The sequence below is a fragment of the Natrix helvetica genome, assembly GCF_964273705.1.
Source record: "Natrix helvetica genome assembly, chromosome: 15".
In the NCBI taxonomy this organism is placed as follows: Eukaryota; Metazoa; Chordata; class Lepidosauria; order Squamata; family Natricidae; genus Natrix; species Natrix helvetica.
In genome coordinates this window covers 11,310,590-11,336,894 of record NC_138565.1, presented here as the reverse complement: position 1 = coordinate 11,336,894, position 26,305 = coordinate 11,310,590, and the positions used below count along the sequence as shown (strand labels likewise).

General features: G+C 47.5%; 1 protein-coding gene across 8 annotated transcripts in view; it reads left to right on the top strand.

Moving 5' to 3' along the window:
- Positions 1-271: 271 nt before the first annotated feature.
- ADAMTSL2 (ADAMTS like 2) overlaps positions 272-26,305 on the top strand; it is a 104,850-nt gene continuing 78,816 nt past the window's right edge. For 4 of the 8 annotated variants that reach the window (XM_081967472.1, XM_081967470.1, XM_081967471.1 and 1 more), the window contains exons 1-10: positions 272-907; positions 5,503-5,617; positions 17,285-17,427; positions 21,170-21,245; positions 21,757-21,859; positions 22,948-23,093; positions 23,186-23,309; positions 23,465-23,545; positions 23,986-24,161; positions 25,548-25,887. In XM_081967472.1, coding sequence (XP_081823598.1) covers positions 471-907; positions 5,503-5,617; positions 17,285-17,427; positions 21,170-21,245; positions 21,757-21,859; positions 22,948-23,093; positions 23,186-23,309; positions 23,465-23,545; positions 23,986-24,161; positions 25,548-25,887 — 1,741 coding nt within the window. In that variant the 5' untranslated portion in view covers positions 272-470. The remainder of the gene's footprint in view (positions 908-5,502; positions 5,618-17,284; positions 17,428-21,169; positions 21,246-21,756; positions 21,860-22,947; positions 23,094-23,185; positions 23,310-23,464; positions 23,546-23,985; positions 24,162-25,547; positions 25,888-26,305) is intronic. The other 4 variants (XM_081967469.1, XM_081967467.1, XM_081967468.1 and 1 more) reach the window with 4 other exon arrangements.

Sequence of the window (26,305 nt, the reverse complement as noted above, 5' to 3'; positions counted from 1 at the left end):
AGTAAGGCATTGGACAAAGTAAACCACAACATACTTCTTGATAAGCTAGAAAAAAATGGAATAGACAGCACCATCACCAGATGGATTTGTAACTGGCTGACAAACCATACACAACGAGTAGCCTTTCATAGAGGAAAATAAGCAGTTCCATCTTAGGCCTGGTACCCTTCAATATCTCCAGAAGACAAGCTCACAATCCAAAAAGATCTTGAGACTTGAACAATGCGCCCTATCCTACAAAAGGAAATATAATGTGGAGAAAATCAAAGTTTTACACCTGGGCAGGAAAAACCACAGAGACAAGTACAGCTGAGGTGAAACCTGGCTCAAGAGGGAGCTTGGAGCCCTAGTGGGTGATCTCGTAATGATCTCTTGGCCTCGGCCCCGGCACTGAGGGCAGCCGGGGGCTCCGAAGATGCAGAGGGCCTCCTGCTTGCCGAGGGGTAGCGACGCTCGATCCCCGGACAGGGATGGGCAGCACCGGAGCACGGTTACTGCCCGGACGGCCCAGGCGGGCAGCGGGGAAGAAGCGCTCCGTTCCGAAGCCGCTGCAGGTGCCGGCGGGGCGACAGCGGTTTTTCTTCTCTCCTAACTCGGCCTTGGCCGGAGACGCAGCTGGCGGGGCAGCGCTGGAGGAAATGGGGGCCTCTGCCGTCTCCCCGCCGGCTCGGAGCCTGGCAGCGGCTGTAACAAAGTCGCTCCTCCTGGCGGGACGCCCCGCGGCCGCCTTTGAAGTCGGAGGAGAGGCGCGGGGGGGGGGGGACGGGACGAGGGGGCGAGGCGTCTGGGCTTCCTCCTCCTCCTCCTCCTCCCGCCGCCGCTCCCGGCCTCCGCAGACAGACGGGCAGCCGCGGACAAGCCCGGGGCTGAATGTGGCTGAGGCGGCTGGCAGGACGCCCTCTCCGAGGTAAGCTCCCTCGCCCGGGCCAACGCGCAAAGGAAACGGGGTGGGAAGGGGCTCCGGGAGGGCGTCGAAAGGGCCCCTCCCCGCTGGCTGGCAGGGCGCCGCCTGGCCCGGCGCAGGACGCTCTGAGGCGGCGGCGGGGGAGCGGTTACGTAACCGGCTGGACTCTGGAGGCTCCGGCTGAGCGGCGAGTCAGCGCCTCCATCTGGCTGAGCGGGGCTGGCTGGCATCCCCCCCCCCACACCCTCTGCGGCGGTCTGCTGCTCAGGCTGAGGAAAGGGCCCCAAAGCGCCCGGCGGGCGAGAGGTACATAGCCCCCCTTTGCGCCTCACGACCCAGGCGGCGTTCACGGCCACAGCGCCCCTGCGGGGCAGGTTGGCTGAGAGCTCAGCTGTGCGGCGGAGCAGCACTCGAACCCAGGACTCGCAGTTGCACGCGGTTTCAGGGCTGCGCCGGACGGTTGAGTTGGTGCTTATGCGGCGACAAGTGCACAAGTGGGCTCCACGCCTCTCGGGCGTCCCTGTTTCACCAAGTAGGAGCATTCAGGTCCCAACTTAAATAGCCATTTTTAAAGCTATCGAATTGGGTCTTAACTATAAGTTGTAATTAACTAAGTAAGAGTTTTATATTCTCCAGTAAAAAAACCAGCAACCGTGTTAGGTCTGCACAAAATGTTCCCGTAGTCTGCAATTTCTTTTCTTTTCTTTGGAAATCCATTCCTACTCCCACACTGTTCCAAGGGTGTTCATCCCAAATTGCATAGCTATAGCAATTAGGTATTAGCTACAATTAGCTATACAATTTGGGATGAAGACCTTGGAACAGTGTGGGAGTAGGGATGGATTTCCAGAAGAAAAAGTGCAGCCTACAGGATTCAGGAGCACCATTGAGGGCACAGATAAACCTCCCAGTAGCCTCAATGACCCTCCAAAAGGAGGCAAATAACCAGCTGTCTGCAAGGAGGATCAATCCTTTCACTTCCCAGTATCCAGTCAGAGCTAAAGAAGCTTCTTGGATGAGAAGTGAAATGTCTCCGAAGAAAAAACAAGGAAGACTAGTTGCCTCCTGAAAAAGCACCTTTGGGATTCCTTCAAAGTATTTATGGGAGGGGGCAATGGCTTTTCTGAGAATCCCCTCCTACCCCATGCCTTTTCTGTGCCCACCCCCTGGCCAGCCTTGCTAGGTGAACCTCGGGAGGGGGGGGGAGAAAGTGCTGCCTGAGATCTGCAGTGGCCGGGTGGGAGGGAGGGGACAGAATATGAATTGGCCCATTTTCAGAATGTCGTTCTGAACCCCTTCAGTAGAGGAGCTTCAGCAGGACTCGGAGGCTGCTCCTTTAAATGGGCAAAGCTCCACCGGGATCGCCCACCACTGGTCAGGCCTCCTGGGAGAAGAAAGGCCGATGGAGGGGTATTGCTTTCCCTGCCTCAAGAGCTTCTCCAGGACAGACGCAGGCAAAACTCCTCCCTACGGCTGGCCGAGGAGGAGGTGGGTCTGGGTCACATCGCCCTAGGTTCTTCGCTGGCAGCCAGTCCGGACCACAGACCGAATTTGCACAATTTGGAATGTGTGGCGTCTTTTTGCTGCTGGTGGCAGCAGCCAAAGATGAGCAGAGTTTTAGGAAGTTCAGTCTCTTGGCAGCCAGAAGTGGCGGCGGGAGGCCGGGAGAGGAGCAGACAGGAGTAAATCCTCGATTTTGGTCTGCAGAACAGAGGAGGTCGATGTACAGGAGCATGCTGAGCTGGGCTCCTTTTAAAGAGTATATTTATACAAAAGTAAGCCGATAATGTTCAGCACAGCCAATTCAGTTTTAGTTAAGTATCTCTGGAAAGGATTTGGGAGCTAGACGTGTTAAAGTACTTAACAAATGGAGAGTAAATGGTTTGTCAAGCCAATGCTATGTCCACTGGTCAGCCAGTACAGTTTACATTGACCAGAAGAGCATCCCATTAGATGCCCCAGAGTGGAGTGGAAGGGCATGTCAAGTGTGAAGAATCAGAGATCCATTAGCATCACCAAAAAAGTACGTTTTAATCTTGGTTGAGACTATTATTTTACTCTATTTACATTGACCGCTAGGGCTGCATGGAGCATTGAAAAGACATCCTCCGGAAGCATCTTGACTTTCCCCAGTTGTTTTGACCCAGGTGAACCTAGGTGTTTGTGCACTTGTGAAAGCTGCTGGCCGAAATCTTCGGGGAACTTTTGGGACAATCAGGTCATGGTTGTCCCAAAAGTGCTTTTTTTACATCCTTTTAGTGGTTCCAAGAAGGAATTCACACCAATTCGCACCATTCAGGTGACCGTGAGGACACAGAAAAACCTCTAGGTGACTTTAACGACCCTCTAAAAGGATGAAAATGACCAGCTGTCTGCAAGGAGTATATAAATCCTTCCATTGCCCACCATCCAGTCAGAGCCCAAGAAGCTTCTTGAATGAGAAGCGAAACGTCTTCAAAGAAAAACCAGAAAGCCTTCGGGAACCCTTTAAGGAGGGGCACTTTGCAGAAGGCCACGTAGCTTTGCTCATTGCATTACGTGTCATACTTTTTTAAAACATTGATTTACAGTATTTACATGACCTATCCATCCTAAAATGCGAACTCTAGACATCTTACAACCAGAGGTTAAAGCAATAGCATACAAAAACAGTAAAACCCAAAACAGAAAAAAGCTACTTCACCAGCAGCCCTCCTATTGCAACGCAGCTCTTCTCCAACCCCCATATTCACCCTTTCCCCACATCTGGGGGAAAAGCCAGCTCTTTACCACTTTCTGGAAGGGGGGGAGGCTGCTGATTCCAGGGGGGGGAGGGTACTTCCCAAGGCAGATCACCATGTTTTTATGTATTAACATTTCTGTCCCATTTCCTGTTACAAATCATCTTTGGGGTGACTAATAGCACTAACATAAAATTATAACCAGACAAAGGAAAGCCAGTTAGAACAGCAATAGCGTCATATTTTTCAGAGTATAAGACGCACCTTCCCCCCCCCTAAAAGAGGGTGAAAATATGGGTGCGTCTTATACACTGAATGTAGCCCCACCCACCCACTGGCCCCAACCCTTTGGTCTCTGCCTCCCAGCAATTTACCTCTTTGCAGCAAATGGGGGCTTTGCGGAGGCTTTAATAGATTATAGCAATCCCTGCAGCCTGAAACAGCTGATGATTGGGAGAAATTGAAACTTGCTGTTTGCTCCAGGAGGCAAATTGCTGGGAGGCAGAGGCAGATTTTTTTTCTTGTGCTAATCAGGCTGTTTGCTGCAAGGAGGTAAGTCAAGAACTATAAATACCTATAGAATGTTCAAATTATTAGACTTATTTTTTAAAGACTGCTTTATTATTATTCTAGACAACTTAACCAAGAAGCTTTTTAAAATAAATGCTTTTTAAAATAAATGCTTGATCTGAAGAGGCCCGGTGCTATTGTTTTAAAAAGTGCTGTTCTTTTAAATAGCAGAGAATAACTATACTTCCAGAAAGCACATCAATTTTAACAGTATCTGTACAAGTATAGTCTGAAATATAACACTACAAACAGTGTATATTGTCTGTACTGTTTGCTGTTTGTTGCAAGGAGAAAAATTGCTGGAGGCAGAGGCAGATATTTTTTCCTTGTTTTCCTCCCCAAAAGCTAGGTGCGTCTTATACTTCGGAGCGTCTTATACTCTGAAAAATGCAGTATTTATATACCGCTTTACAGTGCTTTTACAGCCCTCTCTAAGCAGTTTACAGAGTCAGCTTCTTGCCTCCAAAAATCTGGGTCCTCATTTTACCCACCTCAGAAGGATGGAAGGCTGAGTCAACCTTGAGCCTGGTGAGATTTCACCTGCCAAATTTCAGGCAGGTGGCAGGCAGCAGAAGTAGCCACCGTGGCTCATAATCAATAAAAAATAAGTAGCACTTCAGTGAAATCTTATTTCAGTCTTTCCTAGAAGGAAAAGGAAGAATTGCCCTGAACTGTTGACCATGCCAAATGCTGCTTGGTCCATTGAAACTGGACATTGGGGGGGGGCTGCCTTCCAGGTTCCTTATAGCAGGAAAACTGGGCTTCCTGTATTTCAGCTTTCTTAGAAATCGTTTCCTCTTCATGCATCAACTGTGTGCAAGATTATTGCTTGAATATCAGAAATTTATTCCCAAATACCCAGAGGTGCTTTACTGCAGGGATATTTTGAATATCTGGCTAAATTAATTACCCCTGCCAGTGACTCGTGTTCGGCTGGAAGCAATCAGTGATGCCTTCACTCTGCTTCTCAGCTCAATATTTCCAATAAACATGTTGAGAAGGACCCTTCTCAGGCTTCAAGATTGAAGTAGTAGCACTCTGCCAGTGAAAATGGGCTCCCAAGCTCTGTTGTTGGCTGCGACGGCTTCCTGCAACTCTCTGCCAGTGAAAACGGAGATCAGGAGGGCTGCCCGTGGCCCCCCCAGCTCCATTTTAGCTGACCGCAGAGTCACCGCAGGCTGGTCCTCTGCTGTTTCCAGGGCAGCCCCGTGGGCCAGATCTAAGCACCCTGCGAGCTGGATCCAGCCTCCAGGCTTTGAGTTTGACACCCATTCTATAATGATCAGGTTTTGCTACTTGCTTTATTAGGATGAGGAGAGTCAAATGCAACTGGGACCACCGGGTTCCTCGTGGCTGTTCGCACCTCAAGAGGACTTTTGTGCTTGCGTTGTTCGTGGTGAACGCTGCTCTGACATTCTCACAGGTGAACATTTTCTTCTCAGTTATTTCATGTACAACTTCTTTCATTTGTCTTTCATGCACAGGTCCTTCTGCCTCCTTTTTTGTTCTGTATTTCTCAAGAAAGATTTGTTAATTTTCAATGATTGAACTTTGTTGCATTTTCAGTTGTCAAGAGTTTGAATAGTCTTCCACACTCGGCCCTTGTCTGTAAATTGCTCTCCCATTTTCAGCTTTCCAATAATGGGAGCTGCGACTGGTCAAAGGACAGCCTCACTGCTGTGGGTAGGGCTGCTTCACACTCTCAGCCACATCTGGGAAGGGAAAGGAACACAATTCCTGGCCATTGCAGTGGGAATAAAAACCTTTTTTATACCTTCATTCATTCAGTCCGCTTTTACACAAATTAAAGTCCAGGAGAAAAGACTGAGTTGACAAACCTTAGAGGTGGACCCTTAGAGGTGGACTCCCTTCAGATAGCAATGGCATTTAGACTTATATACCGCTTCACAGTGCTTTACAGCCCTCCCTAAAAGGTTTACAGAGTCAGCCTCTTGTCCCCAACAATCTGGGTCCTCATTTTACCGACCTTGGAAAAGATGGAAGGCTGAGTCAACCTTGAGCCTGGTGAGATTCAAACTGCCAAATTGCAGTCAACCGGCAGTCAGCAGAAGGAGCCTGCATTACTGCAATCGAATCACTGTGCCACTTCAGTTCCCTGAAGATCCCTTATGGGAAGCCCTTGGAGGCGAATCATGCCAGAATGAAAGTCAGTAGCAGGAAAGCAGATCCCACTGGATAGAAAAAAAATCTTAGCAAGAAGAGCTCCGTGTGTGTCCATCCATCTCCGTGTCCTGTGTTCTGTTCAAGTGGAACATGTATAGCCTTCTACCTGGGTGTTTGAATTCAGGTTTCCTAAGTTAAGGCAGAGGACCAAGGGGGTTCCACTCTTGGCCAGTCCAAATTCAGCCAATGCAGTGCCGCCTGGATGTTTTGGGAACTCTGAGGTGCTTTGGCTGATAACTTTCCACACTCCAGGTAAATGGCCTTGACGACACCATGAGCTGGTCCCATGATGATCTCCTTGTCTTCAGCTGTCATCCCCCTCCCTAATCCCCACACAAGAATGCATACAGGTTTATTGCTGCTTCCCCTTTCCAGCCCTTTAGTGACAGGATGCCAGCACGGCACCAACCCTAAGATGTTGGACCTGGCAATCAGTTATACTAAATTCTTAGTAATAGAGATGAAAGGATAGAAGGAGTTGATGATGCAAGAACTTTGGAGAACATGACCACATGATACTAGAATTCAACATAATGCAGCACAAGCAATCAATCAAAGTCAAATGTGTCTTAGACTTTAAGACAGCTGACTTCAACAAACTTAGAAGTACTTTAAGAAAGATTCCATGGATGGAAGTCTTAAAGGGACAAGCAACTCAAAACACTTGGGAAACTCTGAAAAGTGTGATTATAAAAGCTCAGTCTAACACGATGGTACTGAGAAGAAAAACGAGTCCCCAGATGAAACCAGCAGGATTGTATAAGGAACACTGATCAAATGAGAGACAAAAGGAAAACTCAAGTATAAAAGATGGAAAGAGGGACACAAAAGAGAATACCAGCAAATACCCTGAATCTGTAAGGATGACGTCAGGAAAGCTAAGGCTCAAAAATTGCAACCAGTGTCAAGAACAATTTAAAAAGTCTCTTTCATCATGTAAAAAACAAGAAAGAACTCAGGAAAAGCATGTGTAAAAGATCAAAGAAATGGTAAGGGACAAAAAAGAAAACCCAGAAAGCAGCAAAGTCAAACACCAGGTTTTTATTGTAGGATGAGGAGAAAGGAGAAGGGTGAAGAAATGCTGAAGGAGGCCCTGTCCTCCTGCCTCTGTGTCTTTTACCCCTCGCAGAGTGTTAAAGGCCCTTCTAAGACCTGTAACATTCATTCTGCAAGGCAGAAGGCGCAAGGAACAGATTTCCATTGCACGAAATCCAAATAAACATTTTTTAATGCTAAGAACTGACGCTTTAAGCCTGTCTTTGGCTTTCCTGCAAATATAATAAATATTTCTGAATGTCTTTATCTGGATGAAGTTCTTCTTTAGAAGATAATTGGGCAGAAACAAATATTTTAGAGTTACAAGAGCTGGGAAAGAAAAAACAACTTACTTTGTGTGTTGACATAATATTTATAATACATGTCAAGATTGTGGTTTGCAAGCGCGTCAGTTCAGTTCAGTTCAGTAATCCAGCCCTTCCAAGAACCATTTAATTCAGCCATCAACCACCTGGAGCCTGCAGAAGCTCTCGTCTCTCCTCTTTGCAGTCCCAGGGCAACCGGTTAACAGAGGCCATTGCCTCAGTCGTTTATCGCTTTCACAGTTTACGCAGCCTTGCAAGTGGAGACCTGGGAGAATGGATTTCAGGGAGCCAAGGGCGCCCTGCAGAGTTGAGAAATTCACCTCCAAAGTCTGGAGAGTCACACAGAAAATCACTGCAAGAGCTGCTTAAGGAGACGTTGCCCACACAGATGGAAGCTTGAGTAACACTCAGTCCTCTAACGATTCTGGGAATAGCCACTTGGTGAGTAGTTAGTATTGAAGAACTCTCAAAGAGGAGATTGTAAATGCCCAGGATTCTGCACATAAAGCCATAATCTAGTAAAGGGTATAAAAACTGAATGTTATGTACCCAGCTGTACCCAGCTGACTTTCATGCCTAAAGTGGGACCAGAACTCACTGTCTCCTGGTTTCTGCCTGGTGCCTTCACCACTAGACCAGACTGGCCATATATTCTCATACATTCTCACAGCTATGTCACATTTTCATCAAGAATGCCTTTGAAGGTAGAGAAACTGGCCATGAGGGCAAGGTTTTTTTTTAAAAAAAATAGCTGAGCTTCCAATCAGTTTGGGGATGATGGAATGAAAGGTATCACAGGCAATAAGAAAACACAAGCAATTCAACCCATCCGGCCAAAATCTCACTGAAATAAAACCAAGTTTCTAGAATGTCAGCAAATGTGGGAGACCTTCCCCGGGAGGGCACTGCATACTATTTATAAATTATATCTAATATTTGGTTATAATTTTTCCAGCAACTCATATCTATAAATATTTATTTATTTTAAACTGATCATACATGTCTAGAAATGAAGAAATATTTATACTGAATACTGAATTTACAAAAGAATGCAAATGACCAGCTTTCTGCAAGGAATATAAATCCTTCCATTCCCCAGCATCCAGTCAGAACTGAAGAAGCTCCTTGGATGAGAAGCAAAAGGAAAATCAGGAAGCCCAGTTGCCTCTTGAAAAAAGCCATGACCCGGATGACGGAGAATCTCCATCGGCACTGAATTCACAAGCAAGTTCCTACAACCAGTGTTACTGAATAAATTTATGAAATTCCAAAACCCTTAGAATAGAGATGAACCAATCTTAAAGAACAATATATCTAATAATGTTTTCTCAATCTTGGCAATTTTAAGATGTCTGTATTTCAACTCCCCAAATTCCTCAGCAGCACACTTGATTGGAAAATTCTGGGAGGTTGAAGTCCAGAAATCTTACTGTTACTGAGGCTGAGAAACACTGCTCCGTGGGCAAACACCATAAACTGCAAATATTTCCTGCTGGGATCAAAATCATAGGAGGATGAAATTTTGGGCCATGACCAAAATGAAAAAAACTTAAGCCTAATTATTTCATTCTCTCAAGGAAGAAACACAGATCGGTATTGCGGGTAAAATAATTATACATTTAAAAAACTCTCTTGTGTCAATATGCCACCAATCAATCTGGTAGGACCAAAGTGGGGCACACTTTCCCAATCATTCCCAACAGAGATTGGCTGCCAGAAACCCAGGATGGGATCTGAATCGTAGAGAGGCAAAGAACCCACTGAAGCCGGATCCCCGTCACTTTCTCAGAGGGTTTCCAAGAGAAGGGGGTGGAGAGAGAATGAGAATGAATTAGAAACAGGGCAAACATTATTTGGCAGTGGCCACTTCAGGAGGAGTTCATTCCTGCCTCTGATATTCCACGGGAAATTATGCACCTCTAAGTGTTAAGTCTTTACTTTTCTCTACCTTGAATTTAATTTGTTCTATGGGATCTATGAAAGCCACCATCATCCAGAGGGGCACTTCAGCTCTACAGGAGACGGTTGCTCCATAAGAGGAAGTGAACCAGTTTTAAGGAAAGATGGAGCCTCCTCATGGTCTCAGCGTAAACTTGTCTCCTGGCCCTGATGCTATTCCCCCTGATCTGCTAAAATCCAACCCTGAATGGTGGATTCCTCTTTTGGCAAGACTCTTTACATATATTAATTCCTCTGGCAGAGTACCTTCCCCCTGGAGCTTAGCAATTATTGTGCCAGTTCTTAAACGAGGAAATAGAAACAACCCAGCTGACTATCGCCCCATAAGCCTGCTCTCCATTATTGGGAAATTGTATGCCAAATACCTCCATCGCAGACTCCTCACTTGGGTTGAGGAATCCAATATCATTGGTGCTGAACAAATTGGGTTTAAAGCGGGCTGTGCCACACTAGATCACTGCTTTGCCCTAGCGCACCTGGTCGACAAATATACTACTATACTAGGTGGCAAACTCTTCACTGCTTTCATCGACCTAAAGTCAGCTTTTGACTCAGTCCCTAGGGGTTTGTTGTGGTCAAAACTGCTTAAAAGTTCTATTGACAGACGTTTGCTGTTCTTAATTAGGTCCTTGTACAATCAGACCTCCAGCCAGGTCAGGTGTGGTCTGCAGGGAGAACTTTCTAATCCTATCCCGATTAAGAATGGAGTAAGGCAGGGATGTATTCTGGCTCCTCTTCTGTTTAATATATTTTTATCTGACCTGGCTGGTTACATCGGACATATTGAGTCCCACGCCCCGAAGCTGACAACTACAAAGATCCCGCTTCTTCTTTACACTGATGATGCGGTTCTCCTTTCATTGTCAAGGCCAGGACTGAAAAGATTACTTTCTGCATTTGGGTCTTACTGTGCTGAAAACCATTTGGCTATTAACTATGATAAATCAAAAGTACTAGTGTTTACTAGAGCCCGGAAATTGTATAACTGGGATAGAAGAGGAAGCTGAGCGGCTTTTTAGCTAAATGTTTTATATTGTTTTTAGGGGGTTCAGGGAAGGGGGGGGGATAACCAGGCCAGGAGGGAAGCCAGTGCCAGACGAACAGGTGAGTCCAGGAGGGAAGTGAGCGGAATGGGGGGGTGAGGGAACAAGCTATTCCAGTAGAGGGTTGTTTTATTGCAACGGTCGCGGGGAGGGGGGGATGCGAGGACAAGAGAAGATCACAAGGTTGGTTGGGAGACCGTGGCTGCTGGCTACGCCCGGTCATTTGTACCAACCCCCGCAACCTAGGTGGTCGGGAACTACAGAGACAGGGCCTGCGGCTGATGCTTTGCAATGCAAGGTCCGTGACCAATAAGGCCCCCCTCATTAATGAGTTGATCTCTGAGGGGGAGCTGGACCTTGCAGGAATAACGGAGACCTGGCTGGGTCGCGAGGGTGGTTTACCCCTCGTGGAAATGTGCCCACCAGGTTTCCATGCATTCCATCAGCCTCGGGCCCTGGGTAAGGGTGGAGGGGTGGCGGTAGTTATACGGGATGGTCTAGAGCCGAGGGAGTTCACTGTTCCTCAGATATCCGGGTGTGAGTCACTTGGTGTGAAATGGGGCCCAGGGAGGCAGTGGGGTTTGCTGATTGTATACTTGGCTCCTCGCTATACGTCAGCAGCCCTGCCCGAGCTCCTTGAGCTGATCTCGGAGACAGCGGTGGAGATCCCCAAACTTTTAGTTATGGGGGACTTCAACCTGCCGTCGACGGGAGCAGCATCCGAGGTAGCTCGGGAGTTCATGGCTTCCATGACAGCCATGGGCCTGACCCAACTAATTCAGGGCCCCACACATGAAGGTGGTCACACACTGGACCTTGTTTTTGTATCTGAGCAGTGGACGAGTGATCTGGGAATAGGGGATTTAGATATTACCCCCCTGTCATGGTCAGATCACTCATGTCTCCGGCTAGACTTCCATGGCGCTACCCCCACCGCGAGGAGGCGGAGCCAGTTCGTCCAAGCTGGTACCGCCCCAAGCGCCTGATGGAACCAGATAGGTTCCAGACGGAGCTTGGGCCATTACCTGTAGCCCTGACCCACGCTCGGTCGGAGGACCTAGTGGCCGCCTGGAATAGGGCGACGGCTGGGGCCTTGGACCGGGTTGCGCCTTTGCAACCTCTCCTACGGCAGCGACTCACCCAGGGACCTTGGTATACCGAGGAGCTCAGGGTGATGAAGCGCCATAGAAGACGTCTAGAGAGCAGGTGGAGGTCCTCACGCTCCGAGTCTGACCGAACACAGGTAAGAGCCTATTTACGGACCTACCTTGTGGCATTGAGAGCGGCCAAACGTAGACATTGCGCCGCTCTTATTGCGTCTGCGGATAACCGCCCTGCCGCCCTGTTTAGGGTGACCCGCTCCCTCTTGGTTCAGGAGACGCGGGGGGCACCCTTACAGGGAAGAGCAGAGGAGTTTGGAGAATATCTACAGAACAAAGTCGCTCAGATCCGAAGCGGATGGGCCCCCTCCAGTGGTCTGGATGGGCCGCCAACAGCGAGTCTTGTGAATCCACTCTGGGAGGAGTTTGACTCTGTTGCCCCCGAGGATTTGGACAGGTTGCGTGGACGGCTGCGACCCACCACATGTTCATTGGACCCGTGTCCCTCCTGGTTGGTACTGGCATCCTGGGAGGTGACACGAGGCTGGCTTCTGGGCCTGGTGAATGCCTCGTTGGGGGAGGGATCCTTACCATCTGCCTTGATAGAGGCGGTGGTGAGGCCCTTACTCAAGAGGTCTTTGCTTGACCCAATGGAGCTAGCTAATTATCATCCAGTCTCCAACCTTCCCTTTCTGGCGAAGGTTGTTGAGAATGTGGTGGCGCAGCAATTTCCACGTCACCTTGATGAATCCGACTATCTAGACCCACGCCAGTCCGGCTTCCGACCCGGACACAGCACAGAGACAGCCTTGGTCGCGTTGGTAGATGATCTCTGGAGGGCCAGAGATAGAGGTTATTCCTCTATCCTGGTCCTATTAGACCTCTCAGTGGCTTTTGATACCATCGACCATGGTATCCTACTGCGCCGGCTGGAGGGGATGGGAGTCGGAGGCACCGTTTTGCGGTGGTTCGGCTCCTACCTCTCCGGCCGGATGCAATATGTGTTGACGGGGGGGCAGAGATCGACCCGGAGGTCACTCTCTTGTGGAGTGCCGCAGGGGTCGGTCCTCTCGCCCCTTCTGTTCAATACATATGTGAAGCCACTGGGCGAGATCATCCGTGGTTTTGGGGTTGAATACCATCTGTACGCTGACGACACTCAGCTGTACATTTCAACCCCGAGCCACCCCAACGAGGCTGTTGAAGTGATGTCCCGGTGTTTGGAAGCCGTCGGGGTCTGGATGGGGGACAACAGACTCAAACTCAACCCCTCCAAGACTGAGTGGCTGTGGCTACCGGCGCCTCGGTTCAGCCAGCTGACCCCATCGCTGGCCATAGGGGGCGAGCAATTGGCCCCTGTGGAACGGGCGTGCAATTTGGGCGTCCTCCTAGATGCCCGGCTGTCAATGGATGACCATATGGCAGCCGTGGCAAGGGGGGCGTTCCACCAGGTTCGCCTGGTGCGCCAATTGCGCCCCCTTCTGGATCGGGATGCCCTACGCACAGTCACTCATGTGCTGGTGACGTCTCGCCTAGACTACTGTAACGCTCTCTACATGGGGCTTCCCTTGGGACGCGCCCGGAGACTGCAGCTAGTCCAGAACGCGGCCGCGCGGGTTGTCATGGGGAGCTCTAGATACTCCCATGTAACACCTCTCCTGCGCGAGCTGCACTGGCTACCTGTAGTTTTTCGGGTGCGTTTCAAGGTCCTGATTACCATCTTTAAAGCGCTCCATGGCACAGGACCTAGTTACTTGCGGGATCGCATCCTCCCACATACATCCCTGCGGCCAATCCGCTCTCACAGGGAGGGGCTTCTCCAGGTGCCGTCCACTAGGCAATGCCAGCGGGCGACGCCAAGGAGTAGGGCCTTCTCTGTGATGGGCCCAACCCTCTGGAATGACCTCCCCCCCGATATCAGAACCACCACAGACTTCTGCTCCTTCCGACAAAAATTGAAGACTCACCTGTTTTGATTAGCTGGCCTGGCATAATTATAATTGTGGCAACTGTTACCTCCTGGAAACATAAACATATTCTTACCTGGTTATTTATAGGGTACGGTTTTAAATTTAACTGATTTTAGGGTTTTTAGAACCATATTTATATTCTTCCGTACAGTTCTTTTTAAATTTTTAACCTCCTCCTTATGTGTATTTATATCTGTATTTATATTTGTATTTGATACTTGTTGTTTGTTGTGTGGACTGTACACCGCCCCGAGTCCTTTTCGGGAGAGGGGGCGGTCTAGAAATTCGAAGAAAATAAAAAATAAATAAAATAAAAAATAAATATCAGTGGCAATGCTGTTAAGCAGGTTTTCCATTTTAAGTATCTAGGTATCCAATTTCAGAACACCGGTGCCTGGACTAGACATCGAACCCAGGTGCTGAACTCGGCCTCCTGTAGTCACCAGCAGATTTTAAGATTCTTTTATACCCAGGGTGGCCAGTTCATTCCCTCTGCCCTACGTATTTACAAAGCCAAAACGCTGGCCCAAACTCTTTATGGCATTCCCATATGGATAAGGGGCTTCAAGGATTGCAATGAAAGAACCCAGGCTGCTTTTCTTAGAAAACCTCTGGGTCTACCCCCTTGTGTTGGTTTTGCCCCGATATACCTGGAACTGGGCATTCGATCGGTGGAATGTATGGCCTGGATAAACCTTTAAATGATGGTTTCGGGTGCTCTTTCTGGCAGTTCCTGGCAGCTACCTCTCCCTGGTGTTCACGGACTCCCATATTTCTCGCTGGGAGAAAGAGCTGCTGAAGAAACTTCATCTGCTAGGTTTCACGGAGGATGCCTTGGGAAACTACGACCTCAAGAATGCCCAATTTAGGATAGTCCAACGGCTTGTGGACATTGATTTACAATATCTACGAGCCAGAGCCAATAAAACTTGCTCCCCCCTGACTCTCAACCAAGTTAATAACTATGAATTGAGGATGGCTTCCTATTTTTATACCCTAACCATTCCCAAGTACAGAAGAGCTTTTTCCCTAGCTCGCTTCAATGTCTTGCCCTCAGCACTTCTGGATGGTCGTTTCAAGAAGCTCCCGATTAATGAGCGGCTGTGCCCTTGTGACAGAGCCCAGGTTGAGACAACGGAGCATGTCCTTCTATTTTGCCTATGTATAGCGTGGACAGATCTAGGTTACTGTCTCTTCCCGAAATCGTCCTCTCTGGTCCTGATGGCTGTGATTTGTTTGTGCATTGCCTTGGGGATGTCTCCTCGTACATCACCTCTCAGGTTTCCAGGTTTTTCTTGAGAGCTGTGACCATTAGAGGAGAGAGCTGTAACCTCCCTTAGTTGGGCTTTTGGTGACTGGCTGCTGTGTCTCTTTTGAAGTGGTCGTGTTTTGGTCTGTGACTGTAAATAAAGTATTATTATTATAAACTTGTCTGGGTCTTTAGAGAACCTGAACCTGAATAAACAGCTTATACCCTCACAGATCTCACCTACCATGGCTTGGGGCACACAAAAGATCGAACCCAAGTGACCTGTCTGTCTTCCTGTAATATGCTATCCTCAAATGAATAGATTGTGTGATGGCCTGGGAAACACAACATGGAAAACATCCAGAAGCTTTCTGGCCTTTGTGACATTCTTTTTTATTTATTTGAGTTTTATTAATTTTCTACTATTACATTTAATTAGTACTTAATAAACATCATCTGGGTTATTTTTATTTGCTTAACAGTACAAATTATATTCCTAACCTTTACCCTTTTTTCCAGCCATTGATAAAATAAATTCCATTTTTGATAGTATTCTGTATCTTCTTTCTATTTGATCTTCAATGTAAGTCTGTCCATTTCTGCACAGTCCAATATCTTCTTAATTATCTCTTTATCTAGTGGTGTTTCTTCATTTTTCCAATACTGAGCAAATACAATCCTCGAGGGTGTTAATACATGCAATATTAAATATATACTTTGTTTATCATTTGTTTCTGGTACTATACCTAATAAAAAAAGTTCAGGTTTAAAATCTACATGCTTTCCTAACATCTTTTCTAAGTGTGGGTATACATACATACATACATACATACATACATACATACATACATACATACATACTTGTTTTCGTAGATTTTCACAGGTGTAGGTATGCTGGTCTTGTTGTATTTGGGTCTTTTCCCATGTAAGATTGAGATTGTCTTGGCAACGTTTCACCTAGGTCTCACTCGCATCTTCATACTGGGTTTTGGGCTTAAAATGTGATCGGAGCTGCCGTCTTTCTATAAATCTTGGTGGGTGTGTGTGGAGTGCTGGCTTTGTTTCAGTAACTGGAATGATTGGTTGTGTGGTTGTATCATGATTGGTAGATTGGTGCTGATTGGTGCTGGCTGTGTGTCTATTGTTGTTTTGTGTTGTAACGGCCTGGGTGATGGGTGGGGCTCATTTGTTGACTAGGGCTGGTTTCCAGATGTCTGGTAGGCGGGAAGTATTGTCACGTTTATTCATGTTATGGGGGTGTTTCTCTATTTCAATAGCATCCATAATTATTCTCTAGTTGAAGTGTTCTGTTTTGGAAATTAACCTGGTTCCTTCAAAATTAATTTCGTGTCCTGTAGCTTTAAGGTGCTGGAAAAGGGAGGAAGTTTTTTTCTTTTTTTCTTACTGCGTTCTTGTGTTCTGCGATGCGTGCATTCATTCTCCTGTTCGTTTGTCCTATGTATGTTGCAGGGCAGATTTTGCATGGTATTTCATAGACTCCTTGGTTTTCTAGCTGGATTTTGTCTTTGGGGTTTCTTAAGATGTTGGCTATTTTTTGGTCAGTGGTGAAGGCTGTCCTGATATTGTGCTTGTGGAGAATTTTGCTGATTTTATCCGTGGTGCCTTTGATGTAAGGGAGGAAGGCGATGCCGTTGTCCTGTTCTGTGTCTCGGTTTTTTGGGGGAGTCTCCCTTTGGATTATAATATATATTTCGGGAGAGGGGGCGGTATATAAACGCTAATAATAAATAAATAAATAAATAAATAAATAAATAAATATTTAATATTGCATGTATTAACACCCTCGAGGATTGTATTTGCTCAGTATTGGAACATTTTATATACATTTTCTTTATAAGAAGCTGCCATTATTAATTTATAGCTACTTTCCCATTTCTCTAGTTCTATATTATATCCAAAGGTTTTTACCCACTGTATCATTGTTTCTTTTACTTGTTCATCTTCCATTTTCAAATTTAATAGAAAGTTAGCTTTTGTGACATTCTTGATATCATTCTGCTCTTTCCTGAAGTCTCTTGCTTTGCTTATGGAATCGCAGGTAGTACAAGTTAGCCATGATGTAGGATTCAACCACACACACCAAGTCTAGCCTGAATCCCTGAAGATTTCTCCTTTTTGTTGTATTTTTGTTATATGTATATTTCAAGTATCCACATCATCAACTGAGCCCTTTTTTTCCCCTTTGCTTCCTGATGGCAAACAGGAGAAGGTGCCAGCTTCCAACAGTCTTGAAGAAAGAGATGATGTCACGGCCTACTGGTGGGGCGAGTGGACCAAGTGGGCAGCCTGCACTCGGACATGTGGTGGAGGAATCCGCTTCCAAGAAAGGCACTGCCTGCAACAGAGGTAACTTTGGTGGCTTCCTCCATCCATCATGGCTCACTCTAGCTGTGCACAGCCTCTTCCTGAACATGTATTTTGGGGTTCACAGCATCTTTGCGTTCAGAAGCAGCTGGAACAATGTTGCGCAAGGTTCTTGCTGTTGTGCAGGTCAGAATACCAGAGTCAAAAGGGACCTTGTAGGTCATCTAGTCCAACCCCCCCCCCCCCGCCTAAGCAGGAGACACTACACCAGGGGACACTACAGATGGCAGCCCAGTCTCTTCTTGGAAGCCTTCAGTGATGAAGCTCCCACAACTTCCGAAGGCAACTTCTGTTCCACTGAATATAGAATACCAGAGTTGGAAAGGACCTTCTAGTCCAACTCCTGCCCAAAAAGGAGAGCCTGCACCATTTCTGACAGAGGGCAGCCCAGTCCCTTCTTGAAAACCTCCAGGGATGAAGCTCCCACAACTTCTGAAGGCAACTTATGTTCCATCATTTGATTGTTCTCACTGTCAGAAAGTTCCTCCTTATTTCTAGGTTGGTTAGGGTGAGGTTTCAGGTTTCGGCTTTACCAGGAAATGCGCACCAGGAAATTGACCTGCTTTCCAGCCCTTGGCTTCTGTTCCTACAACGCCAGATAGGAATGGAACAAGACTGCTTGAACCCATGATCTGATCATGGATCTTCTCATGAATGAGGGTTCAAACCTGGCGTGTCTCTCAGAAACCTGCCATCCCAGATTTCAGATCCTGGTTGAAGTATTTTATTTTCATTATTTTAGTTTGTAGTTTTACTTATGGGACTTATATGGCCACCTCTCTCATACAGTGACTCTAGCCAGGTCATAACTTAAAAGTTAGTTAAAAATATATCCTTGCCTCCCCCTCCCCCACAACAAGGCACCAGACCAAAACATCATGACCACTCAACCCTCCCATCCTAATCAGTGCTTGGAGGAAGAGCCCACCAGAAGGCTCTCTGCAGTGCAGGCGAGCTGCAGTTTGCTGTATCTGGGCCCTCCTGGGCCGTGGGGTAGCCGGGGAGGGTAACTGATTGGGCCCCTAGACCGTGGGTTAGTCTCTCTGGCAGAGGGAGAGGCATCTCCTGCCTTGGAGGGGATGGGGGATCCCTCTTTAATTAGGGGGCTGCTGACCCAATGGCTTTCAATCGTTGCCAGCTGGTCCCCAACCTCCCCTTTGCTGAAGGAGGGAATGGACGACCCCGATCCATTTCAATCCAGTTTCATTTTAATTTAATTTAATTTAATTTAATGCTTCTAGACCGCCCCCTCTCCCGAAAGGGACTCGGGGCGGTGTACAGTTCATACAAAATATATCAGATACAATAAAATTAAGTATGTACAGTTGACAGTTGACATGGAGGAGGTAAGAATGACATTAAAAGAACTGTACAAAGCAGATTAAAATAAGTTCAAACCCCTAAAAACAAATACAGTGAATTAAAAAACCCCTAAAATAACCAGATATAGTGCGTTTGCCAGGAGGGACAGTTGAATTATGCCAGGCCTGCTAATCGGAACAGGTGGGTCTTCAGTTTTTGCCGGAAGGAGCGGAGGTCAGAAGTGGTTCTAATGTCGGGGGGGAGGTCATTCCAGAGGGTTGGGCCCATCACAGAGAAGGCCCTACTCCTCGGTGTCGCCCGCCGGCATTGTCCAGTGGATGGCACCAGGAGAAGTCCCTCCCTGTGTGAGCGTATTGGCCGCAGGGATGTATGTGGGAGGATGCGATCCCGCAAGTAACTAGGTCCCGTGCCATGGAGCGCTTTAAAGATGGTAATCAGCACCTTGAAACGCACCCGGAAAACCACAGGTAGCCAATGCAGCTCGCGCAGGAGAGGTGTTACGTGGGAGTACCTCGTACTCCCCATCACAGCCCGCGCGGCTGCATTCTGAACTAACTGCAGTCTCCGGGCGCGTCCCAAGGGCAGCCCCATGTAGAGAGCGTTGCAGTAATCCAGGCGGGACGTCACCAGCGCATGAGTGACCGTGCGTAGGGCATCCCGGTCCAGTAGGGGGCGCAATTGGCGCACCAGGCGAACCTGGTGGAACGCCCCCCTTGCCACGGCCGCCACATGGTCATCCATTGACAGCCGGGCATCAAGGAGGACGCCCAAATTGCGCGCCCGTTCCACAGGGGGCAACTGCTCGCCCCCTATGGCCAGCGATGGAATCAGCTGGCTGAATCGAGGTGCCGGTAGCCACAGCCACTCAGTCTTGGAGGGGTTGAGTTTAAGTCTGTTGTCCTCCATCCAGACCCCGACGGCCTCCAAACACCGGGACATTACTTCGACAGCCTCGTTGGGGTGGTTTGGAGTTGAAATATACAGCTGAGTATCATCAGCGTAGAGGTGATACTCAACCCCAAAACCACGGATGATCTCACCCAGCGGCTTTACATATGTGTTGAACAGGAGAGGCGAGAGGACCGACCCCTGTGGCACCCCACAAGTGAGTGGCCTCGGGGTCGACCTCTGTCCCCCTGTCAACACACATTGCCTCCGGTCGGAGAGGTAGGAGCCGAACCACCGCAAAACGGTACCTCCGACTCCCATCCCCTCCAACCGGCGCAATAGGATACCATGGTCGATGGTATCAAAAGCCGCCGAGAGGTCTAATAGGACCAGGATAGAGGAGCAACCTCTATCTCTGGCCCTCCAGAGATCATCAACCAACGCGACCAAGGCTGTCTCTGTGCTGTGCCCAGGTTGGAAGCCGGACTGGCGTGAGTCTAGATACTCGGATTCGTCAAGGTGTCGTGGAAACTGCTGGGCCACCACATTCTCAACAACCTTCGCTAGAAACGGAAGGTTGGAGACTGGACGATAGATTGAGGTTCTCATCCCCCGCGGTATCCTTCTGAGCACATCAGGTGCTGGCCTCTGTAGGTAGATACAGGTGTAGCCTATATTTCAACTGGCCTGGGGCCTGGTTCCTTGAGGGATGGCCTGCCTCCCATGGGGTCCGCCAGCTAATTCAGCCTGGTATGGCCTGGTGTCCTTCGGTTGGGAGCCTGTCCGTGGGACAGGGCCTCCCGCTGGAACATGGCCCAGGTGCTCTGCTTGCCTTTGGGAGCTCAGGGTCTCCCCCTGGCTCAGGTTTAGGTGGTGAGAGGAAGCCCCCTTTGGATCACCATGTGGGCTCAGTATTTCATTCCTTCCTGATTTTCATCATCGTCCTTGTCTTTTTTCCTTTGTTTTGACCTGCTGCTGTAGACCAAAGCGGAGGAGTTAAAAGTCGAATGCTCCTTTAAACACATAAAAAAGAGCAAGCTCTTTTTCCAGTTACGCCCTGCAGAGGAAGAAAATTCTGAAAACTAAATGTTAATTAGGCTTCTGTTGTAGTTATTCATACAATTGTGGTGTTCCTTCCTGAACACAGCAATTTAGATAACAGTGCTGCATCTTGGCCATTTAAGAATGGGAGGGCTGGGGGCTTCCCTGCAGGACCTCTGAGTCCCTTAAATCCCAAGTTTCTCACACAGAGAAAGCCCCAACTCACTGGGGCCATGCTGGCAGGATACAAGAAGGCATCTTCTCTAACCAGCAATTGGATTGAAAAACACTTTAACAGGAATGTGTTTTTAGTCCTGAAATAGTTGTATGTAACTTCCAGAAGTGATACAAATGGGAGATGAGCCCCCATGCCTTTGTTGCAGGCAGCTTGAGAATTGTCACTGCTGTTCTTTTTTATTTAAAATGATTTAACAAAAATTGAAAATCATACCATTTGTCCTTTTATATTTAGAAGGAAGCTGGCAACAGGATTTCTTAATAAAACCTGCAATGGGATGCCCAAAAGATACCAGCTGTGTGAAGTGCAGGTAAGAGAGATAAGGGAGATAAGGGAAACTCCACTCTCAGGGTAGTTGGCCTTGAAGATGCCAGCGCTTGCAGAAACTGGGTTCAAAACTTCTCCGTTCTTTCTCACATGTCTACCCCCCCTTCCCAATTCCCCCTCCCTAAAGGTGTACATCTTTATTGCCAATTTGTCTGCCCCCCCCCATGTCCCCAATTGATGGCAGAATGCCAGCAAGACACCAAGTCGAAGGTGTTGGATCTGACAGTCCCTATTTTCTGCTTTGTTGTAACTTTGGTCATTAAACAAATGGTCATATGTCAAAAGATTACTTCTCTATTTAGAGGCTTTGTTTGGCCTTCGACTGGAAGGTATGGATTCTTTGAAGCTACAGAACACACAAGCTGAGAAGCCTCTTGCATTCCCCCCCCTTTAATTGCGATGCCCAAAGCTTGGTTTTGAAGGCAGGTGGGCAGCGTGAGGATTCGTCAGGGCAGTGGCTCCCTGGGCCTCACCCGGACTTTTCTTCCTTCCAGCAGTGTCCTCCAAGTGGAAGGAGCTTCCGGGAGGAGCAGTGCTCCTCCTTCAACTCCCGGGTCTACAACGGGCACACATTCCAATGGAAACCTTTGTATCCAGGTAAGCAAGTGGCGGTTTTTGGTCTTCGCAGCAAGAAGCAATGTTAAAATGAACAAGGTTCTTTCCTGCTCTAGGAAAAAGGAAAATCTGTGCAAGATGCCATGTGTTTTGTTATCTTATTTGTTTATTTTAAGGATTTATATAGCTACCCATTTTGTAAAATACCACCACAACAGCAAAATAGTAAGACGAAACAGGTACCTGATCTCACAAGGTACCCTGGCTCCAATCTGCTGGCCCAGCACCTGGTGGGAAAGGTGCTTTCAGGAAGACGAAGCGGGTGGACCCTGCCAGTTCTCCAGGGGAAGAGTGTCCACAGGGCAGGGGGAGCTAAAGAGAACAGGGCTTTCTTGAGGCCCTTAGATGCGAATGTTTAAGGGAAGGGAGTGGAGCAGGCCCACCCCATCCAATCTGGACTGTAAAGGAGACTGCAGGAGAATGGTACTTTCAGGCATCCTGTTTATGTAGCTTCTTTAAAATAAACTAGAATTAGCTCACCTGGCTGTTTCTTGTCTGGTTCCTACCTGGCAAGGCTGACAGGATTGACTGATGCAAAGTCCTCCTACTTACATTTTCCATGTATCAGACTCAAAGGAGCTTTTATAACACTGAGTGATTTTATATATATATATATATATATATATATATATATATATATATATATATATATGTGTATGTGTATGTGTATGTGTATGTGTATGTGTATGTGTATGTGTATGTGTATGTGTATGTGTATGTGTATGTGTATGTGTATGTGTATGTGTATGTGTATGTGTATGTGTCTGTGTCTGTGTCTGTGTCTGTGTCTGTGTCTGTGTCTGTGTCTGTGTCTGTGTCTGTGTCTGTGTCTGTGTCTGTATCTGTATATGTATATGTATATGCGTATATGCGTATATGCGTATATGCGTATATATATGTATATGCGTATATATATATATATATATATATATATATATATATATATATATATATATATATATATATATATATATATATATATATATATATATATATATATATATATATATATATATATATATATATATGTAATTGCCCTGACTATTTAGCACCTCCGTGTCTCCCTTCAGATGACTATGTCCACATCTCCAGCAAGCCCTGTGATCTCCACTGCACCACTGCTGATGGGCAGAGGCAGCTGATGGTCCTGGCCCGGGACGGCACCTCCTGCAAATCCTCTTCGTTCCGAGGGGTGTGCGTGTCTGGAAAATGTGAGGTTGTTAAGTGTTTTGGTTGCCCTCTTGCCCGCAGAATTCTTGCAGCTGCTCCGGCCGCCTCTCAAGGCACTCTTTCTTCTGCCGCTTCTAGCCCATCGGATGCGATGGGGTTCTGTTCTCCCCCCACGCCCTGGATAAATGCGGGGTCTGTCAAGGGAACGGCAGCAGCTGCACTCACGTAACTGGGAGCTACCGGAAGGGAAACGCTCCGCTTGGTAAGGCAGGAGGGGGCCTTGGGGACGGCCTTGGCCCTGAGCAAGTTCAGCCTTGGGTAGGGAGGCCAAGCGGGGGAAGGATCCCCTCCCCTCCTTCTGGTGATTCTAGCCATCCCTGGTGATTTGCTTCTTCCTCATCCATGGGCTCTCTGCAGGATACTCTTTGGTGACTCACATCCCTGCTGGAGCAACAGATATCCAGATCGTCGAACGGAAGAAATCTGCTGATGTTTTGGGTTTGTATTATACCTGGGACAATAACCAGTGAAACCTTGATGTCTTGCGTTCTTAGGAAGCAAAGTATTTTCATTTTGTAACCTAAATCTACAGCCTACCCTGGCTTCATGATTGTAACAATTCCAAATTCACCCTGCTTGCTTGCTTGACATTTGTCTTATTTCTGTGGCTTTTTCTCTTTTCTCTTACCTTCTCTTTTCTCCTCAAAAAAATAAACTGCCTCCCAACTTCCTCTTGCTAACACTGATCAATGTGCCCTGGTCACGAAGCAGATTCTCACGGTGAGCTGGGTAGTTGGGGTGTTATTTCATTCAGGCCTGACTAGTGGCTTTTACACAGAGTAGCATTGCAGAGTCTGTGACCAGGGCAGAAAAGAAAGTGGGTATTATTTCAATAACTCCTACCGTACAAACCACGGACTCTCGTTTGGATTTTGCAGCCATTGCAGATGAAGGTGGCTCTTACTTCTTCAATGGGGATTACAGAGTAGACATCCCCCAAAACTTCAATATTGCAGGGACCATCTTCAAATACAGAAGACCCGTGGACATTTTTGAGACTGGCATAGAATATATTGTCGCACAAGGGCCTACCAATCAGGGCTTAAACGTCATGGTAAGTTTTGTTTCTTGGAACATATGAATATCTTTCAGTGCATGAATGTCGCCCGTCTTGTTAACCAGTATGTAAACATAGAAAATACATTGTAAAATCATAAAGTTGGAAGATATTCCAGAGGTCTTCTAGCCCAAACACCCATGATGGCAGCTTTAGAAGGAAAGCTGTTCTACTGTTTAATAGCTTTCACAGTCAGGAAATTAGCTTTCAGTCAGGAAATTTCTTCTTAATTTGATTTTGGATCCCTCTCTCTGTAAAGCTTCCACAGACCAATTCTTCTCCTACACGCCTGCATTCCACATAATAAATCCACCTTCTCTTCCCTCGGAGGGTACTTGAGGCATCAGAGGATGGTTATCATATCTCCCTTTAGCTCTCTTTAGACTAAACATACCCAGTTTCTTTACCTATTCTTCAGGGGATTTAATCTGAAAGCTCCTCATCATCATTCCTGAGTCCATGTTCCAGAATCCTTCTTGAATTGTGGGGACCAGAACTGGGCAGCATAGATGGGGCTGTCAGTCTCTTCAAAGGGAGGCATGGCTCCTAGGACTCACCAAGTCACCCTTGTTGACTGAGGAGACCCAAAACATGTTTTTGCCACTGGATCTGGTACAATGGGTGGAGGCCCTGTGGGAGAGACAGTTTGGCACAGCTTGTGATGGCCTAGGTAGTTATGACTCATGTAACACCCTTGCCAAGGAAACTGGGGTGTCAACTTTCTGTTGGGGTGTCTTTGAAAGGCCTCCCCCCCCCCCCGTGTAACAGCCTGCCTTGGTATCTGGATCCCTCCCCTTACATTATTCTTTCAGAGACTGGGATAAACCTGGCTCTTCAGAGGAGCCCTGGAGGACCAAGGAAAGGTGGGATATTAATTACTATAATTGACTGCTTGGTCTAGTTTTACTCTCTGTGGCTGTAGCCACTCACAGTCAGTAGGACAGCGGTGATATATAAACCTGATCAAAACTAAATAATCAGCCCAAAAGCAACAGATCTTGCCTTGAGGAGGGACAGCATTCAGGGGCCCCTCAAGTACCCCCAGGATGTACCTTAGGTTTCTAGAAAGTGTGCAGAGAATCAATCCCCCACCTTTCCTTGGTTCTCCAGTTCTATAGTCTGTGATCCTCCTTGTGCCGAGTGGACTTTGCGAAAGGGCCGAGGACAAGACAGGTTCATCCGAAGGGGCTGCCCAGGTCCTCTCAAGGGTGGGGAGACATTCTCCCTGATAAGCCTGCCATTCTGCCTCCCCCAGTGATGAGAGAGAGGATTGGCTTTTGGGTCTGTGGCTTTTGGGGCCTTTGAGCACTTGCCTTCTTAAGAGCTGTGTCCCCTCCCTGCTTTACATAACAAGGATGTGGCATTTTCCCCAATTTCTTTCAGGTTTGGAACCAAAATGGTAAAAACCCATCAATTACATACGAATACATCCTGCAGACAAGACCTTATTTGAAAAAGCTGCCACCACTTTACTACAGCTTCTCTGAATCAAATAGCGAAGAAAAAACGGAGTTTGAAGGAGGAGTCCTTTGGGGGCTCACTCAGCTCAACGCCAGCCTGCTGGCCACTGTCTCCCAAGAAAGGGGCCATCTGGAGAAGCTGCTCTTTGGCTGGCAAGGGCGAGGGGACAAACTGAAGCTGAGCAAGATGCAGCAGACCAATGAAGTTTACCCCAGGACCCCTCTTGAGTACGGCCCTCCCCTCCTGAGCAAGCCCTCCACAGGTGAGTAACCCACACCTGAGGACAGCCTTCTTCTTGTCGAGGTCTTGCCTGGTGGCCGCTGAAGCTCTTGCAAGAAAGGCCTTCTTCCAGCAAGACCTCCAGGCTGCCCTTTTATATATATATTGTGCTATGAAATTCCAACTCTGATTTACATCCTGAGAGTTCACCCAGTTGAAAGTTCATGATCTATCCCCACGCCCATAATCAATCACATGCCCCAATCCTTTTCTTCCATGCTGGCATCTCCACGCAGCTTCTTCCGGTTAAATGTCGAGGTGCGGAGACAAAAGATGATCTTGGCTTCTAGAAAAGAATCACAACAACACATTCCACAATCCTACTCCTTTCTATTCCCCCCTCCCAATTACTACACTAATGAAACAGCATAGGAAATTATAAAAAAGTGTGACAGGCCGAA